The 16,034-nt window shown below is 40.9% G+C and overlaps 1 protein-coding gene across 2 annotated transcripts in view; it reads left to right on the plus strand.

Annotated features, from left to right (window-relative positions):
* Window positions 1–16,034, plus strand: part of rabep1 (rabaptin, RAB GTPase binding effector protein 1) — a 332,504-nt gene that overhangs the window by 2,832 nt on the left and 313,638 nt on the right. For both annotated transcript variants that reach the window (XR_013933663.1, XM_080436423.1), the window contains exons 2-9: window positions 5,443–5,571; window positions 6,375–6,578; window positions 8,237–8,421; window positions 10,113–10,232; window positions 12,426–12,561; window positions 13,469–13,647; window positions 14,693–14,800; window positions 15,318–15,794. Coding sequence is in view for 1 of the 2 variants with exons in the window: in XM_080436423.1 (XP_080292549.1) it covers window positions 5,443–5,571; window positions 6,375–6,578; window positions 8,237–8,421; window positions 10,113–10,232; window positions 12,426–12,561; window positions 13,469–13,647; window positions 14,693–14,800; window positions 15,318–15,794 (1,538 nt within the window). In the remaining variant the exon portion in view is untranslated. The remainder of the gene's footprint in view (window positions 1–5,442; window positions 5,572–6,374; window positions 6,579–8,236; window positions 8,422–10,112; window positions 10,233–12,425; window positions 12,562–13,468; window positions 13,648–14,692; window positions 14,801–15,317; window positions 15,795–16,034) is intronic.

A 16,034-nucleotide genomic window follows, 5' to 3' on the forward strand; every position in this document is an offset into this window, starting at 1 on the left:
GCACTTGTAAGTCTGTTCTGGAAAAGATAATCAGGCAAATTAATCTGTTAGTGTTGTTGTTGTTGTTGGTCCTGGGGAACATGAATGATTGGTTCATTCTTGAAAGCGGGTTCATAACCATTGATTTCAAGAGTGTTCGTTCTAGACTGCTAGCAGCACTCTGTGATGTGAGGTGGGTTTCTTCCTCTCATACAGTGCATGGACTCATCATCATCATCAACATTGGTGACAAGCCTAGTATACCTTATACTAGGCTGGTGATGTTAGGGGTTTCTAATGTGTGGGTGTACATTTTCCTAGGAGAAATGCTCACGGTAGATCATTTTTAGACAGTGATGTTGACTAAAACTGCCGAACAGGTGTTTCCGTATCCAAACACCAATCATACTGTCACACTTGAATGCAAATGCTCTGGTGGAGCCAGATGAATGTCAAGATTCAACTCAAGTTGAGTGGAGCCCCATTCAGCATGGCCCTCCCCGTTATTAAAAGGAATGGATGCAGCACCTTTTATTGCTTTCAAGTACACATATTGATATATACAATTTGAGATGCTTTGCTTTCTTTGTTTTTTCGAGCTGATAGGGACAGCTTAATTATTTTTCAAACATTTTAGATTGCAAAAGGTTGCAAAGGGGCTTATTTTCATTCCTTCAAATTCTTTCTTTGAATACAGTTATTTAAATATTGTTACGTAAATTCTGGATGTAGCTGTAAAACTAGAGATAACCAGCCCTCGCCTCAAAGTTGCTCTCAGGGGCTGTCTGTAAAGAACTTTCATTACAGACACTCAGACAGCCTGTAAATAAATAAACAAGACTTTGAAGTGAGTGCTGATATTCCATCCTTCAGTTCACAGTTCACACTAACACACAACTTTAACCACTTAAACTTTGTATACTTAGTTGACTGGAGTCCCTCCGGTCAACAAAGTTTGCAAAGTTTGCAAAGTCCCTCCAGTCAGCTAAATAGCCGATCTACAAGTTCACAATGTTAGGAGCTTGTAGATCTGCAATTTTCACAGAACGTTTGCTCCAGAATAGGGGCGCTAGGATTTAAGGCAATGGTTACATTTCTGGATGGATCATTCCGGCTTATCTTGCTAATTCAAGGTTCAAGCTTCAAGGCTTCTTTTATTGTCACATATACTTGTAACACAGCTACGGTGTTACAAGTATATATTCGACCAAATAAATTCTTATTCGGGGACAGGCCTAGCATCTTATCATGAGGTGTTCTAGATTAGGAGAACTGCCGTTAGAAATCGTCACCACATCTGAACACCACAGTGTAGATATGTATAGATGTATAAATACAGTTGGGCCTAGAAGATTCAAAATGGGGGGGGGGAAGCATATACCGGTAGTGACAAAAGTGTCTGTAAAGTGAACAGTTTAATACTGTGGTGTGTACTATATGTGCAATGGTGTGTTGTGTGGGAGTCACAGTCTGTATTGTCCATGTCACTATTATGAGTTCAATAGTCTTAGTTTAATGTCAGAACTTTTAACCTGGATCAGAATTATCCAGATTTTGTAATCACCCTTTTTTAACACAGAATCTTTAGTTTAGTCAATTGAGGATAGAAATAGTTCCTGACCCTGCTAGTGCTACATCGGCCCTGATGCTCTGATACCATTTGCCAGACAGTAACATTGAACAGTGGGTGACTGGGTTCGATACTGCCTAAAATGCTGGTATCGGTATCGGCGAGTATGCCAGTCTACTCTATGCCATTCCCATACGGTAATTTATCACATGATGATATGTCATTTATATGTATTGTAATTATTTTTTATGTTGCACTACTGTTTTATTCTCTTACTGTGCTATTTACGTATCATTATTTTGACTAAGTTGTTACTACATTTGAACAATTATTAATGGAATTTGTATGTATTCCTAGTCTAGATCAGTGGTTCTCAAATTGTTTAATTTCAAGGACCCCCATAACTCTGAGACTGTACAAATGGAACCAAATGGACCAGATGGAATGGGACCATTTGGTTCCATTTGTATGCTCTCAGAGTTACACACTTGTAAGGGTCCATTTGGAACCCCCTCAAGGAACCCTGAGAGTCCCTGGACCCCACTTTGAGAACCACTGTCCTAGATCTTAAATTACACACTGGCTGATCGGTACTCGTATCGACCGATACGCAAGTTATGGGAATATGAATCTGTATCTGGAAGGACAAGATGGTATCGGTTACATCTCTACTGATGATCCTCTGGGCCTTCACCCTATACTCCTCTGGGTGTAGAGGTAGTGATGCAGCCAGTCAGGATACTCTCAGGCGTGCACCTTGTGTAATCTGTAACTCATGGAACTCATCCAGCACTCGTGTGTTGACCAGCTTGTGGTCCAAAGAAGGCCGCTGTGATCACGAGTCACAACCGATGGGAAATGAAATGGACGGCATCTGTTAGGCCTGACCTCGATTAGTCGAATTGTTCGAGGGAGTCTGATTTGACTGCCAATCCCTCAGTCGAATCATGCAGAAAACAAAAAAAAGGCCTATTTTGTTATATTAATTAACTAATAGTTTGCCAAAAATAGGATAAATATGATTTATTGGGAGAAACCAAGCAAGTATATATTAAATCAGACATTAAGCACCCACCACATGACCCCCAAATGGAATGATCCTCTATTGCATAACATTTTTTGTTGTTGTTGCATGATTCGACTGAGAGATTGGCAGTCGATTCAGACTGATTCGACTGCCAATCTCCCTAACTTTTTTCTTTTGCATGATTCGACTACCAGTCGACTATATAGGCAACATTGGCCAATCATATTCGACTATATAAATTCGGGGGACAGGCCTAGCATCTTATATCATGAGGTGTTCTAGATTAGGAGAAGCGCCATTAGAAATCGTCACCACATCTGAACACCACAAGTTGTTGATCATGAAGCTGAGTCAGGAACCGAGGGGTTGAGCCATGTTTCTGTGAAAAACCATTACAGTGCAGTTTTTTTCGCCTGAATTATACTTACAGTAGTTGCCGCGGGTCAGAATGCACAACCAACCAAGTATGACTCGGGCTGTACTGTATAGTCTTTCATGAAGTAAAGTAAGATTGTAGATGATTTAACCCATTCAATCCGGGAAGGCATCTATGTCATTTTAGATTTCTTCGGCTATTCAAAAATAGCAGATATACAAGCTCATAGCGCGGCACTCACCACGCTATGAGCTTGTATATCTGCTATTTATGAAAAATCGTGAAAATATGTGCAAATCTTTGAATATATATTCTTTAAAGTGAACATTTGTAACTCAAATCTTTGCTTATGGGGGGGGGGGGGGGTCCCCGGAACAAAACATTTTACAAATGTTCACTTTGAAAAATATATATTGAAAGATTTGCAGAAATTGTCACAATTTTTCATAAAATAGCAGATCTACAAGTTCATAGCGTGGCACTCGGTGCCACGCTATGAGCTTGTAGATCTGCTATTTTTTAATTGCCAAAGAAATCTAAAACTGACACAGAGTCTTTCCCGGTCTAAAAGTGTTCAAATCTAGCAAAAGCCTTTGAGGATGGTCTGGACCGCTAGTCCAGGAACCTATAGGCTCAGTATAGCCTGACAGTGTGTCGCGAGTTCGAGTCCCTATCACGACGGCACTTTGCTGCATGTCACTCCCCATCTCTCTCTCCCCGTTTCCTGTCAGCCTACTGTCCTGGCAATAAAGGCATAAAAGCCCCAAAAATAAATCTAAAAAAAAACGAACCCTTTGAGGATTACTTTTCAGCCTATTTATAGAAAATTAAAAGATGAATAGGCTTTGCTCTGTAAGAGACCAGATCAAAAGACCGCTCGTGCCAGGATTTTGCTGTTTCATTCCTGCTGTGCGACTAAAATATCGAGACCTGCACTTTGTAGCTCAGATGCTGGGATGTCTGGATTTTGTCATTAGTTTTTTTTTTTTTTGATAATGGGATTAAATAATTTGTGATCAATGTCTTTTTTTGTGGACCAGTTAATGACATTTAATCTCATAGTTACTATACAATACACCAGGGGTCTTCAACGTTTTTCAGGCCAAGGACCGCCTAGCTAAGAGAGAGATAAAACAGGGACCCCCACTATATTGTATGAAATTGTGTTTCAGATTACATTTTTTATTTAGTCTGCTCTTTTTTTCCCTCTACACCAAACCTCTTAGCTGAAAATAGCCGCCGATCTACAAGCTCACATTGTGAGCTTGTAGATCTGCTATTTTTGGCAAAAGTTCTTCTCAGAATAGGGATGCTAGGGCTAAGTGGTTAATGTAAAAAAAAAAAAATCCTATCACACAAAGATTTGGAGGACCCCCTGTAGTAACTCTAAGGACCCCCTGTTGAAGACCCCTGCAATACATACAGATTCAGAATGTAATTATAATGTTTTGTATTTTAACCATGACAATATTGCTTTGAATGCTGGCATGTTCAGCACACAAGTAATCAAGTCAATCTTGATGTACCTCTAAGACCAGGCTAGTGTGCTGAAGACAAGCTGAGGCCTGTAAAGATTTGTTTTTAACTTTGGCCTCAGTTGTTGAGGTTACCATCACTGACTCACTATGGACACAGATCTACAAGTTCAGAGCACGTCGCGCAGGGACATGTTGTGCGCTGGTAGATCTGCGTTCTCCGGTGCACGACACCACACGCAATGATGTACGTAAAGCCCTTTACTAAAAGTCACCAAAACGATTAAATCTGTAGTTCTGTTCAACCTGCCCCCCCACCACCCTGCGAAGCCCTCATTCAATGATTCATTTAGTGACTAAGTGAATGCTTGAGGGAATACATTTTAGTCCTTAAGTAACTTCTTATTTGCTTGTATACAATCTCATTATTTCCACCGGAACAGGCTTAACTCGAGGGCATTTTTATCTTGCGCTTCATTGAATAGTCAGTGTAATGAGTCCCATAATTATTTATTTACGTTCAACAATTAACAGCCTAACACAGGGGTTTATCCATGTCTGGTTTATGGAACACATTTTGGTAAGACTTTACTTAAAGGTCGGGTCTATAATGCGTTATAACCGCATTTATAATGCATTATAATGCACTTTTAAGGCATTATAATAACACTTGTTATAAATGTTTATAATTATGCATAACATCTTCCAACAAAGACACTTTATAACTGACTAAGTTATGGCAGTTATAATGTGCTGTTCCACTGAGCTTATAATGCATTATGACCAGCATACATCATAAACGTTGTTATAAGTTGTCATACATGATGATAAACATTTATAACGAGTGCTATAATGCCTTATAAGTGCATTATAATGCATTATAAATGTGATCATAATGCATTATAGACCCGACCTTTAAGTAAAGTGTTACCCAATTTCTTCCTGAATTATGTCAAAAAGCAGGGTGTCCTTTTTTTTTAAATAAATCTTGCTGTGTTGTATGTCTAATGTCCAGGGGTGCTCCAGCAGAGAGTGGAGGCCTTGGAGCAGGAGAGGGCAGAATTCATCAAACTCAAGCAACAGCTGGAGGCCGAGTTCAACCAGAAACGGGCAAAATTTAAAGAGCTCTACCTGTCTAAGGAAGGTAAGGATTCCACCTCACTCACTAACCCCCCCCCCCAACCTCTACAGTAACCTTGGACAGGGATCCTTGTCTGCAGAAGTACTTTGTTCTCCTGTCATGTTCCTATCATGTCCTGACTGTTTCATTGACAGCATAGACTGGCTAAGCCAGTTTTGTGTAACTCTTAACCCATTAAGACCTGGAACGCATGTTTTTTAGATTTGAGCTAAAAAGCATTATTTAACACTTTGGGCTATTCAAAAATAGCAGATATACAAGCTCATAGCGCGGCACCGAGTGCCGCGCTACGAGCTTGTAGATCTGCTATTTTTGAAAATTCCTGAAAATGTGTGCAAATCTTTGAATATATATATTTTTAAAGCGAACATTTTTAACTCAAATCTTTGCTTCTGGGGGGTCCCTGGAACAAAATATTTTGATGGGGGTCTGCGGCCAAATACATATACTTTTGGGGGTCCTTGACATGAAAAAGATTGAGCACCACTGATATAGAAACATAGGTTTTTCAGAATACTGTTGAGATTTAGGAGACATGTAGAATTGGCTTCAGGTCTCAATGGGTTAAATTCTGTCAACACACTGCCCTTGTATGGCTTCTCTCCAACCCTGCCACTCCCGCTTTGACTCACTTCCCAACTTCTTCCCTCTCAACTGTTGCCGCTCCTTACTTCCACCCCTCCCCCCTTGTTCATCCTTATTCTGGTCCCTCCTCCCTCTCGTTTGATCCACGCTTGCCCTCCTCTTCTACATGACACCTCCTTTTCCTCCTTCTCGCCCATCGCTGCTGGATTCCTGATCTCCAGAGGAGCTGAAGAGGCAAGCGGCGTCCCTGGAGGGGGCCCAGGCGGAGCTGAGCAGTGTCCAGGTCCAGCTGACCGAGGCCCAGGCAGACATGGAGAACATCAAGGCCGTGGCCACCGTGTCGGAAAGCACCAAGCAGGAGGCCATCGACCAGGTCCGCAGCCAGTGGCAGGAGGAAGTGGCCTCGCTGCAGGCCATTATGAAAGGTAGTCCAGCATCGCGAATACAGGCCGTGCTGCTCCTTGCACCAAAGTGCTTTGAGCTAACTCCCCGACCATCTATATTGCTGTCCTTAACCCATTAAGACCTGAGGTTTTTTTTAAGTTTTGAAATTTTGAAACATTTTGAAAAAAAAAATCTAAAACATTTTCTTTCAAGATTTTTTTTTCAAGATTTTTTTCAAAAATAGCAGATCTACAAGCTCATAGCGCGGCACTCGGTGCCGCGCTATGAGCTTGTATATCTGCTATTTTTGAATAGCCAAAGGCATCTAAAGTGACACAGAAGCGTTCCAGGTATCAATGGGTTAAGAGCCTCTCGCTATTGCTATATAATCTAGTGCAGTGGTTCTCAAACCTTTTCGTCCCAAGGACCCCCAAATTGATATATATTTGGCGGCGGACCCCCATCTGAAAGTTATTTGTACCAGGGACCCCCGGAAGCAAAGATTTGAGTTAAAAAATGTCGCTTAAAAAAAAGAAAAAAAAAAAATCAAAGACTTGAACACATTTTTCAAAAATAGCAGATCTACAAGCTCATAGCGCGGCACAAAGTGACGCGCTATGAGCTTGTATATCTGCTATTTTTGAATAGCCAATGTATAGAATATGGATAAAGTTAAAATGATTGAGCTATATTAACTCATTTTGCTGGGGACCCCCTGGTACCATCCCAAGGACCCCTGGGGGTCCCCGGACCCCACTTTGAGAACCAATGATCTAGTGTGTGTGTGAAAGTATTGTCCCCATACCTGCCAACAATAGGCTGTAAATATAAATTCATGAACAAATAAACAAATGATTCAAACATTTATGTAGTGACACAGTTTGAATGCCTTTCAATATTCTACAGTTTATGGCCCTGAAGGAGCCGGTCTATGATAGTGAATCTAGGTTACTGACTGACTGACTCCTCATTGTTGAAACACACATGAGCAACATCACACCCTCTCCCTGCTGCAAACAGCCGGCGATGTCCCATTTCCTTGTTCTGCTTTCCAGAGACTGAAACGCAACACAGAAACACATGCTTCTCCATTATCCCACTGCCAGCAATGAGCAGCCATTTCATATTTTGCTAGGCGGGATCCTTTAAATCAAACGACTCCTCAAGGAAGAGGGACAAAAAGTTGGCAAACTTTTATCACAGACAAAACAAAACATTGGTCTCTGAAATGTGCTCATTTGGTCTGATTATGCAATTTGTTTCCCCAATGATATCAGTAAAACATTTCACCTACTCGCTTGCTTCCATAAATCTATACTATTGAACAAATATGTTGTGGCACGTGAGGCCATAAGCTCATAATGCGAGGGATTATGAGTGTTGGGAACGGCTGTAGATGCAGGGCCTTTCCAATCATCCAAAAACAAGCTGTTAAGGGCTTTCCACACCAAGAACGATAACTATAAATATATTTACTTTAAGTTGATGGCAGAGTGCACACCACAACTGTAACCACAACTATAATGATGACAGTGGTGAACGATATCATTGGGATCACTTTCAGAGCAATTTCATGAACGATAGAAACACTGACAGCCAATCAAAATAGCAGAGTTATAATTTTTAGTGTGGATGGCTGTTTGCCCACAAAATAGCTAAAGTTGAACTGCCTGTGTGGTCTCTCTGTCCTGTTCACCAGATACAGTCTGTGAGTATGAGGTGCAGTTCCACCAGCGCTCGGAGCACGAGCGAGCCCAGTGGAACCAGGAGCGAGCCCAGTGGAACCAGTACCGCGAGGCCGCGGAGAGGCAAATGGGCGAGCTGAGACGTCGACTCACTCTTGAGGGCCAGGAGGAGGAGAACCTAGAGGACGAGATGAAGAAAGTGAGCCATGTTTTGTAGACATACTGCACATCACCAGTCTTCACACAATAGCAGACTCTGTCAGTAGTTCTTTATGTTTTTATCAATGCAAGAACAATGGCTTCTATTTCAGCATGCTAACTTTCCAGTAAGAGGAAGCTGTAGTTTCTATTAGCTTGGAATGCCCATCGATGATGTCATTTGTAGGCAGGTTTTTGAACTGTCCATAGCCCCCCAATGAGAGTGAGTAGATGGACTTCTTTTACCATCTTATAATGAGTATAATTGAGGACCAATAATACTCATTATCGGTAAAACATTGACATTTTTTATGTTTCGATACCGTCTGGTATTGAAGATAAGGTTGAAAATGGTTGATGTGCTCCTTCTAAGTTTTAGAGAAAACCAGACGGTATTGAGCGGTGTTTTACCGAGAAATATTGTGATAACACGTTTTAAGTCCCATCGCCCAGACTCACTGTCCTTGAGACAGGGTCTGGTACATGGTTGAATTGTGTCAATAAGGAGCTTTAGTAAAATGTGACATTTAAAAGATCAATGCTGATATCGCCACGATGTCAGATCGCCCTGTGTCATTCTATAGACAGGAAACAGGTCCCTGTACTATGAGCACCACCTCGTCTTGGACAAAACGAACAGTTTTGGCATGGCCCAAATGTCACAGACCCCATTATTGTACAGAACGGAGAGAAGAATGGGTTTGTTGCACTAACAATGAGCATACACCACAATGATATCATCTGTTGTAGTAATAACTCAAATGTCCATTGTGGGTTTGCAAGAATCGTAATGCTAACAATGCTCAATAGAAATAATATAATAATATTATATATAATAATAATAGTAATAATAATAATAATAATAATAATAACAACAGGATCTCAAGGTTTTTTTCCAGCATGCGTTCTCACTGTAGATTTCCAATTAAAACTTTTAAGTGGTTGAGGGTTAAATTAAGAAAATAATCTCTGTAGCAAGCAAAAGGTTTAGTAAATTCATGTTTTGTTCAGCATGACAATTTCCACAAATCTATCCACTTTTTATGACTGACCGACGGAGTTGCAGCATCGGTCGGCCAGTTGGCCTAACATTGAACCAGCGATTGGCCTAACAACTAATTAGCCAATCGCCATTAACCAATCCAATAGCCCTCCAGAATATAGGATGTAGTCTATCGGTTGGCCACAACAATGGACAGCAATCTGTGGGATCACTGCAGTAAGAACAATGGCGGCTTGTCTGAAAACAATCACTATTTCACATATATAGTTCAACAAAAACATATTATATAACAGGTCATACACTGCATCAAATTCATATTCATTCAAAAATGTAGAGAATAACACAATAATAAAAAAAAAACTTCCATTGTGGTCTAGCCATATACAATGTTTTGTCTTCTTGAGTCATGCATGCAATCGATATAAGTAATGCAAATAAAACGGCATTGTTGAGAAACTAACGGGAGTAATTTATGTGGTAGAACAACAAGTGAAATTCTCTTAGCCTTATATAAACCACATACCTTATTTCCATCATAAATCATGAACCCTGTGGGACAGAAGAGTTGGAACTTGGAACCAGTTGCAAACTCACATCCAGGTTTTAGGACTAGAAACTGTAAAACTGTCAAATCGTTACCATAGAACTCTCATATGGTGTACGTAATCATTTGTATTTCATTCTTAAAGGCCCAGGAGGACGCAGAGAAGCTGCGTTCGGTGGTAATGCCATTGGAGCAAGAGATAGCAGCACTGAAAGCCAAGTTTTCCACTGCAGGGGAGAGGGTGAAGGAACTGGAAGCTTCTACGGTTAGTGCACTTTGATGCCGAAATGGGCAAAAGGTGTTGCTGAGATACTGATTACTATTCATGATGTTGACATGAGACAGTTGGTAGAAAACCTGTACAATTCCATCTTCCCATTTGTCAGAATTGTTATGATATGCAAGCTATGCCATTGTGTGGTTAGACCTGAGAAGACTTTTAATTTGAAATATTTGAATATCTTGACTTTTTTATTGAGAGACTTTTAAAAATATATTGTGAAAGCTGCAATCCTGAACTTGTTTTAATGAATAAAAGTCATTCTATACAATCTAAATGTTAGAGTTTGATAATATAATGTGCTGTAACACAACTGCAGTGGTTGGAGGTGGTCTCCCTACTCTTGACAAGTAGTCATGCCTGAAGCTTATTAGCACAATATCTCCCCAGGTCAAACAGGGATTGCCTGTTTCTTGAGCGTTAGAAATTTGGTCTCATGCGGGAGACCCACGTTCCCAATCCCGGATAGTACTTAAAAGTTACAGATTGCACCTTTTTTTAATATATGGCATTTAATATGCCTGTCAATAGAAGCAAATTGAAAACGCATATGGCCTAACGGCTTTTATTCATCACCAGTAATTTAATTAAATTAAATTCTCGTTGCTCATCCATTATTCATGCATACTGTAGCATACTGAGTTTGCCAAGTTACAATTAGCCTGTACCCTGGCAGATAATGCATTGTGGTCACGGAGCATTGAGGGATCCCACCCATGCAAATTCAATTTGAATGTACTTTATACGGTGAACTCTTCACTGCGGTTGCAGATTCTGGCAAATGGTTTGCTGGTCTCAAAAAGCGTTCCTTTTCAGATAAATGGCCAGAGATTGGTTACATCCAAATATTTTGCTTGGCTAGAGATTAGAAGATACATTAGTCCAAATATTTTTCTGACGGATTATGTCGAAGACTGAAGACTACTTGGTGTGCTTGATCAAACAGTGCAGGGTGATGGGTGGCTCACCCACTATGTAAGTTAAAAACAATAAAGCACTCGCACAGCTCTTAGCCATAATGCAGATTTAATCAAATACCAACGTTTTATTACAGAGTGTCTACTCTGCGTTGGTATTTGATCAAAACTCACTTTGCATTGTGGCCACGACTTGTGTGACTACTTTATTCTTTTTCACTTTGATCTTTTCAACGTGGACGGCACCTCCACACTGCTGGTGTGTGCTCCTTCCTTTGTTCCGTAAGTGTAACTAACTAGTTACACAACTAGTAACTAGTAACAACTAGTGTGTAAAACATAAACTAGCTGTGTTCTCCTCCCAACTGTCTCGTTTCAGATTTAGAAAAAAAATGCAGATAATTTGTGTAATGTAGAGAAAACTGCTGCATTGTTTACTGTACGTGTTTGCAGCATTTACACTGTATGTTAATCAAACATGGTATCGGTTTGCGGTTAGATGTGCTTTCATCTTTCATGTTGGTGCATAAAAAAGGCCGAACGTAGCAAGAAGGCTGGATCCCACGCTAATGTACTATGCACTGCATAGTACATTAGCGTGGGATCCAGCCTGCTTGCTACGTTGGGCCTTTTTTTTCTCACTTCGCTTCACAGTCTGGAAAGCTTCCTATCGCTGTGCCCAAACGGGAGAAAACAGCCTGCGGCTTCTGATTGGTCAGTAGGGCCAATGTTGTCCAATGTAAAACTCGAGTCACTTCCTGACTTGCCTACGTATGGAAATACGAGTCAAATAGGACTGAGTAGCGAAGTGACTCGAGTAGCGAAGTGAGAAAAAGACGAATGTAGCGAATCAGGCTGGATTCCAGGCTATGCATACATAGCATGGCATCATAAAGTTGCATATTGTAGAAAGTGCCATTCCGAATTGTACCTGAGGCCGATTCTACAAATGCTTTCTAAATAAGTAGTTCTCAAACATTTTTGTGCCAAGGACCCCAAAAATTATGTGTATTTGGCCGCGGACCCCCATCTAAAAATGTTTTGTGCCAGGAACCCCCCCAGAAGAGTTCTGCTATTTTTGAGAACCTAAATTTCTTAAATAGTTCTAAATCCTTAAAAAACTTATGTTGCTACATATACATAGCTAAAATGACGTTTTTTTTATGGATTAATGGGAAAGAGTGAAACCCAGGTACAGTATGTAGGGTGGAAAAAACAAACGAAGCCAAAAGTTGGAGGTGCCTTTTTTTTCACTGTGTAGGTGAAGGAGCTCAACCATGTTCTGGAGGCTGAGAAGTCATGTCGTACGGATCTGGAGATGTACGTGGCCGTGCTCAACACCCAGAAGTCTGTCTTACAAGAAGATGCAGAGAAGCTACGGAAAGAGCTCCATGAAGGTCAGTGCTCCCATTTCTTTATTCTTTTTTGGTTCTTCTGGTTTCAAACCCTCTGGGTTTGATTCCCGGGGTTTGGGAGCTGGGTTTGTCCCCCTACATTATCGTCCCCTCCTCTTTGTCTGTTGGAAAAAATCAATTAATGTAAGAATCGCGATTCTTATTATGAACGATTCAAAATCGACTCACAATTTCCAAAAAACTTTAAAAAAAAAAAGTTTTGTTGAATATATATATTTTCTTTAATATGTTTTTGTAGTTGGTTAAAGTTACAGGAGTTTTTACTCTATGGTGTTTGTGATATGAAATGTAAGCTTACCATAATAATCACAGTGAACATTATCATGTCTTCAGTCATATTCAAGGGCTTTTTTTAAACTGTCACTGTCCAGCTGACGCTCGTTGACACTCGTTAATGTTACTTGCATCAAAGCAATGATGTTGTTTCTGCATCAAATAGAACGACACCTAATCTAGGATTCCATCAAAGCAAACATAATTTTTCCTCGATCCTCTCTGGTATTATATATTTTTTTGTTTGAGCTGTTGGAAATAACTAGGCTACAATTGGTTGTTAACTCATTTACTGCCAATAACGCATATATGCGTTCTATTGAATCCATCACTTGCCTGCCAATAACGCATAAATGCGTTCTATTTTTTTTTAAATTTGACCCAAAGACCAAGGAGATTTTTCAAAGATCTAGACTCCTATCCACTTCCTTGTTAACTTAAAACTTAAAAATTCTGTATCTCGGCTCCTGAGTACTTTTTGTTTTTCAATAAAAAATCTCTGGCAGCCAACAGCTAAAAATCTGAAATAACTCTGGCAGCTGGTGAGTTAAAGTCCAGATGAAAACAATATTTATGACTGAAATAATTAAATAATAATAACTGCTTGGTGGGTCAGTGTGTCACAAGCTGGAGTTGGAGCGGCAGCAGCACAACCAGCTCAAACACACGTGGCAACGAGCCAACGACCAGTTCCTGGAGTCCCAGCGACTGCTGATGAGAGACATGCAGAGGATAGAGAGTGTCCTGTCCTCAGAGCAGCTCCGTCAGGTGGAGGAAAGCAAAAGGAAAGACCAGGTACGAGGTCTGCAACTGTCCCATTATTTCCTCTGCGATTATTCTGTTGATTAACCAAATAATTGAGAAGCACGTTTTTTTGGATAATAAAAAAAAAGAAATTGTATATCAACAAATAAATGTGTGGTCTGATTAACCACTTAAGCCGTATTATAAAACGGTATACCACAAACATAGCAAAAAGAGCCGATCTACAAGTTCACAGCACGCCGTGACGCGGCACATTGCGAGCTTGTAGATTTGTCTTTGTAGTTATTCAACTCGGACTGGTAATATGTATGACATTTTTATTAATAAAAAACTCTGCCTTTATATTGTAGTCACTCCCTTCAGTGTGTTTTATCATGCACGTAAAATACAGCTTTGGAAATATTGCAGGCTATGATTGTACTTTGAGCTTCCTCAGCAGTGTGGATAAAAGAAAAATAGGCTTAGAAGATTTTAAAAATCAATACAATTAGCATATTTCAACAAATACAAATAATAGCTATTAATAGCAATAGTAATGAAAAACACGTCGCATTTGTACAAACCATAAATGTGTGAAGCGGTAATCCTGTACTACTGTATAATACATAGTGTTAATGTAGCTATATGAATAAATTGCACACTGCACAGTCATATAAGTGGCTGCAGTAATGATGGTAGAGTTAACAGTGCTGTAGTATAATACAGAATACCGTTTAATAATACATGCACAGTAAGTACTACATAACTAGACACACTGCAGTGCATGTTAAATTCCACACCTTAATGTTACGGGAGTGCACATACAATTTCATATCATAAATAATGACTTGAAACAATCTGCCTAGTACTGTAGATGAAGTACAACAAACTGCCATTGCTGCTATTTCTTTAAATTTATTTGGGGAAGGAATTCAGATGATTAGCTGATTGCTAGAAAGGGGAAGTTTTGAGTCGGGTAACTTTCCTATTGAGGACTATTATAGTCAATACTGTGGTGTTATGGTTATATTGGTTAGACTTGTGAGTAAATGAATGTAAGATTTACTACTAAACCATTTTATTTTTCCCATTCTAGGAGGAAGACGAGCAAGAAAGGTTAAGTCAAGTCAAGGAAGAAGAAGATTCCAGGGGAGATCACACTGAGCCATTGGACGATTTATTTCTGGGGCTAAGTGTTGAAGAGGTACAGAAAACATGCCATTTCACTACATTCCTCTTTAGGGGGTTCCAGGGGGGTCCCCAGCTAAATGATTGCTAGTTAGGAAACTAATTGACCCTTAACATGTCTGTAACAAAAAATGTATGTACACTCTCAGAATTAAATGAACACTGAGGATTTTACAGTGTAGATTGGAGTCCCAGAGATACAAATCTTATCAAATGGGGGGGTCCGTGGCTTAATGCATATGAAACTGGGGGGGTCCTTGACATTTAACCCATTAATACCTGGAACGCATCTGTGCATCTATTCAAAAATAGCAGATCTACAAGCTCATAGCGCGGCACCGAGTGCCGCGCTACGAGCTTGCAGATCTGCTATTTTTGAAAAATCGCAAAAAAATATTTTTTATATCTTTTTCAAAAAACTGTTAGGATTTTGATTTTTTTTTAAGAATCGCCTCAGGTCTTAATGGGTTAAACTGTTGGGAATCAATGATTTACAGAGCACCATGGCCCCTTTTTGTGTCTCTCTCTCTCAGGTCCACGCCAACCACAGCGCCCACGGCTCCATGCACTCGCTAGACACGGAGGCGGGGGGGGCCGGCGGACCCGCGGACCCCTACAAGGACAGCCTGCGGCGGGTTCAGTCCACCGACAGCCTGGGCTCCTCCTCCTTGCTGGGGGCCCCGCCGCAGGGCCTCGGGGGCCACCACAGCTACAAGGCCAAGTCGGCCGGCCACCTCGACGAGTCGGACTTTGGGCCCCTGGTGGGGGCGGACTGCGGGGGGGGGGCCTCGGAGGGCTTCGGCCTCGACTCCATGTCGGTCAGCTCCATCAAGCTGACGTCCAGCCACTTCCTGCTCACCAAGGACCAGGAGAAGGCCATCAAGGCCATGACGCCCGAGCAGGAGGAGACGGCGTCGCTGCTGTCCAGCATCTCGCACGCCGTCGACAACCTGACGCCGGACGGCTACCGGCTGGTCAGCGACAGCGAGTGGAACCTGCTCCAGCAAGAGGTGTTTGTTTTTAACCCATTGAGACCTGAAGCCGATTCTACATGTCTCCTAAATCTCAACAGTTTTCTGAAAAACTTATGTTTCTAAATCAGTGGTGCTCAATCTTTTTCATGTCAAGGACCCCCCAAAATTATATGTATTTGGCCGCGGACCCCCATCAAAATATTTTGTTCCAGGGACCCCCAGAAGCAACGATTTGAGTTAAAAATGTTCGCTTTAAAAATATATATATATTCAAAG

Source organism: Gymnoscopelus braueri, assembly GCF_963280865.1.
Source record: "Gymnoscopelus braueri genome assembly, chromosome: 8".
In the NCBI taxonomy this organism is placed as follows: Eukaryota; Metazoa; Chordata; class Actinopteri; order Myctophiformes; family Myctophidae; genus Gymnoscopelus; species Gymnoscopelus braueri.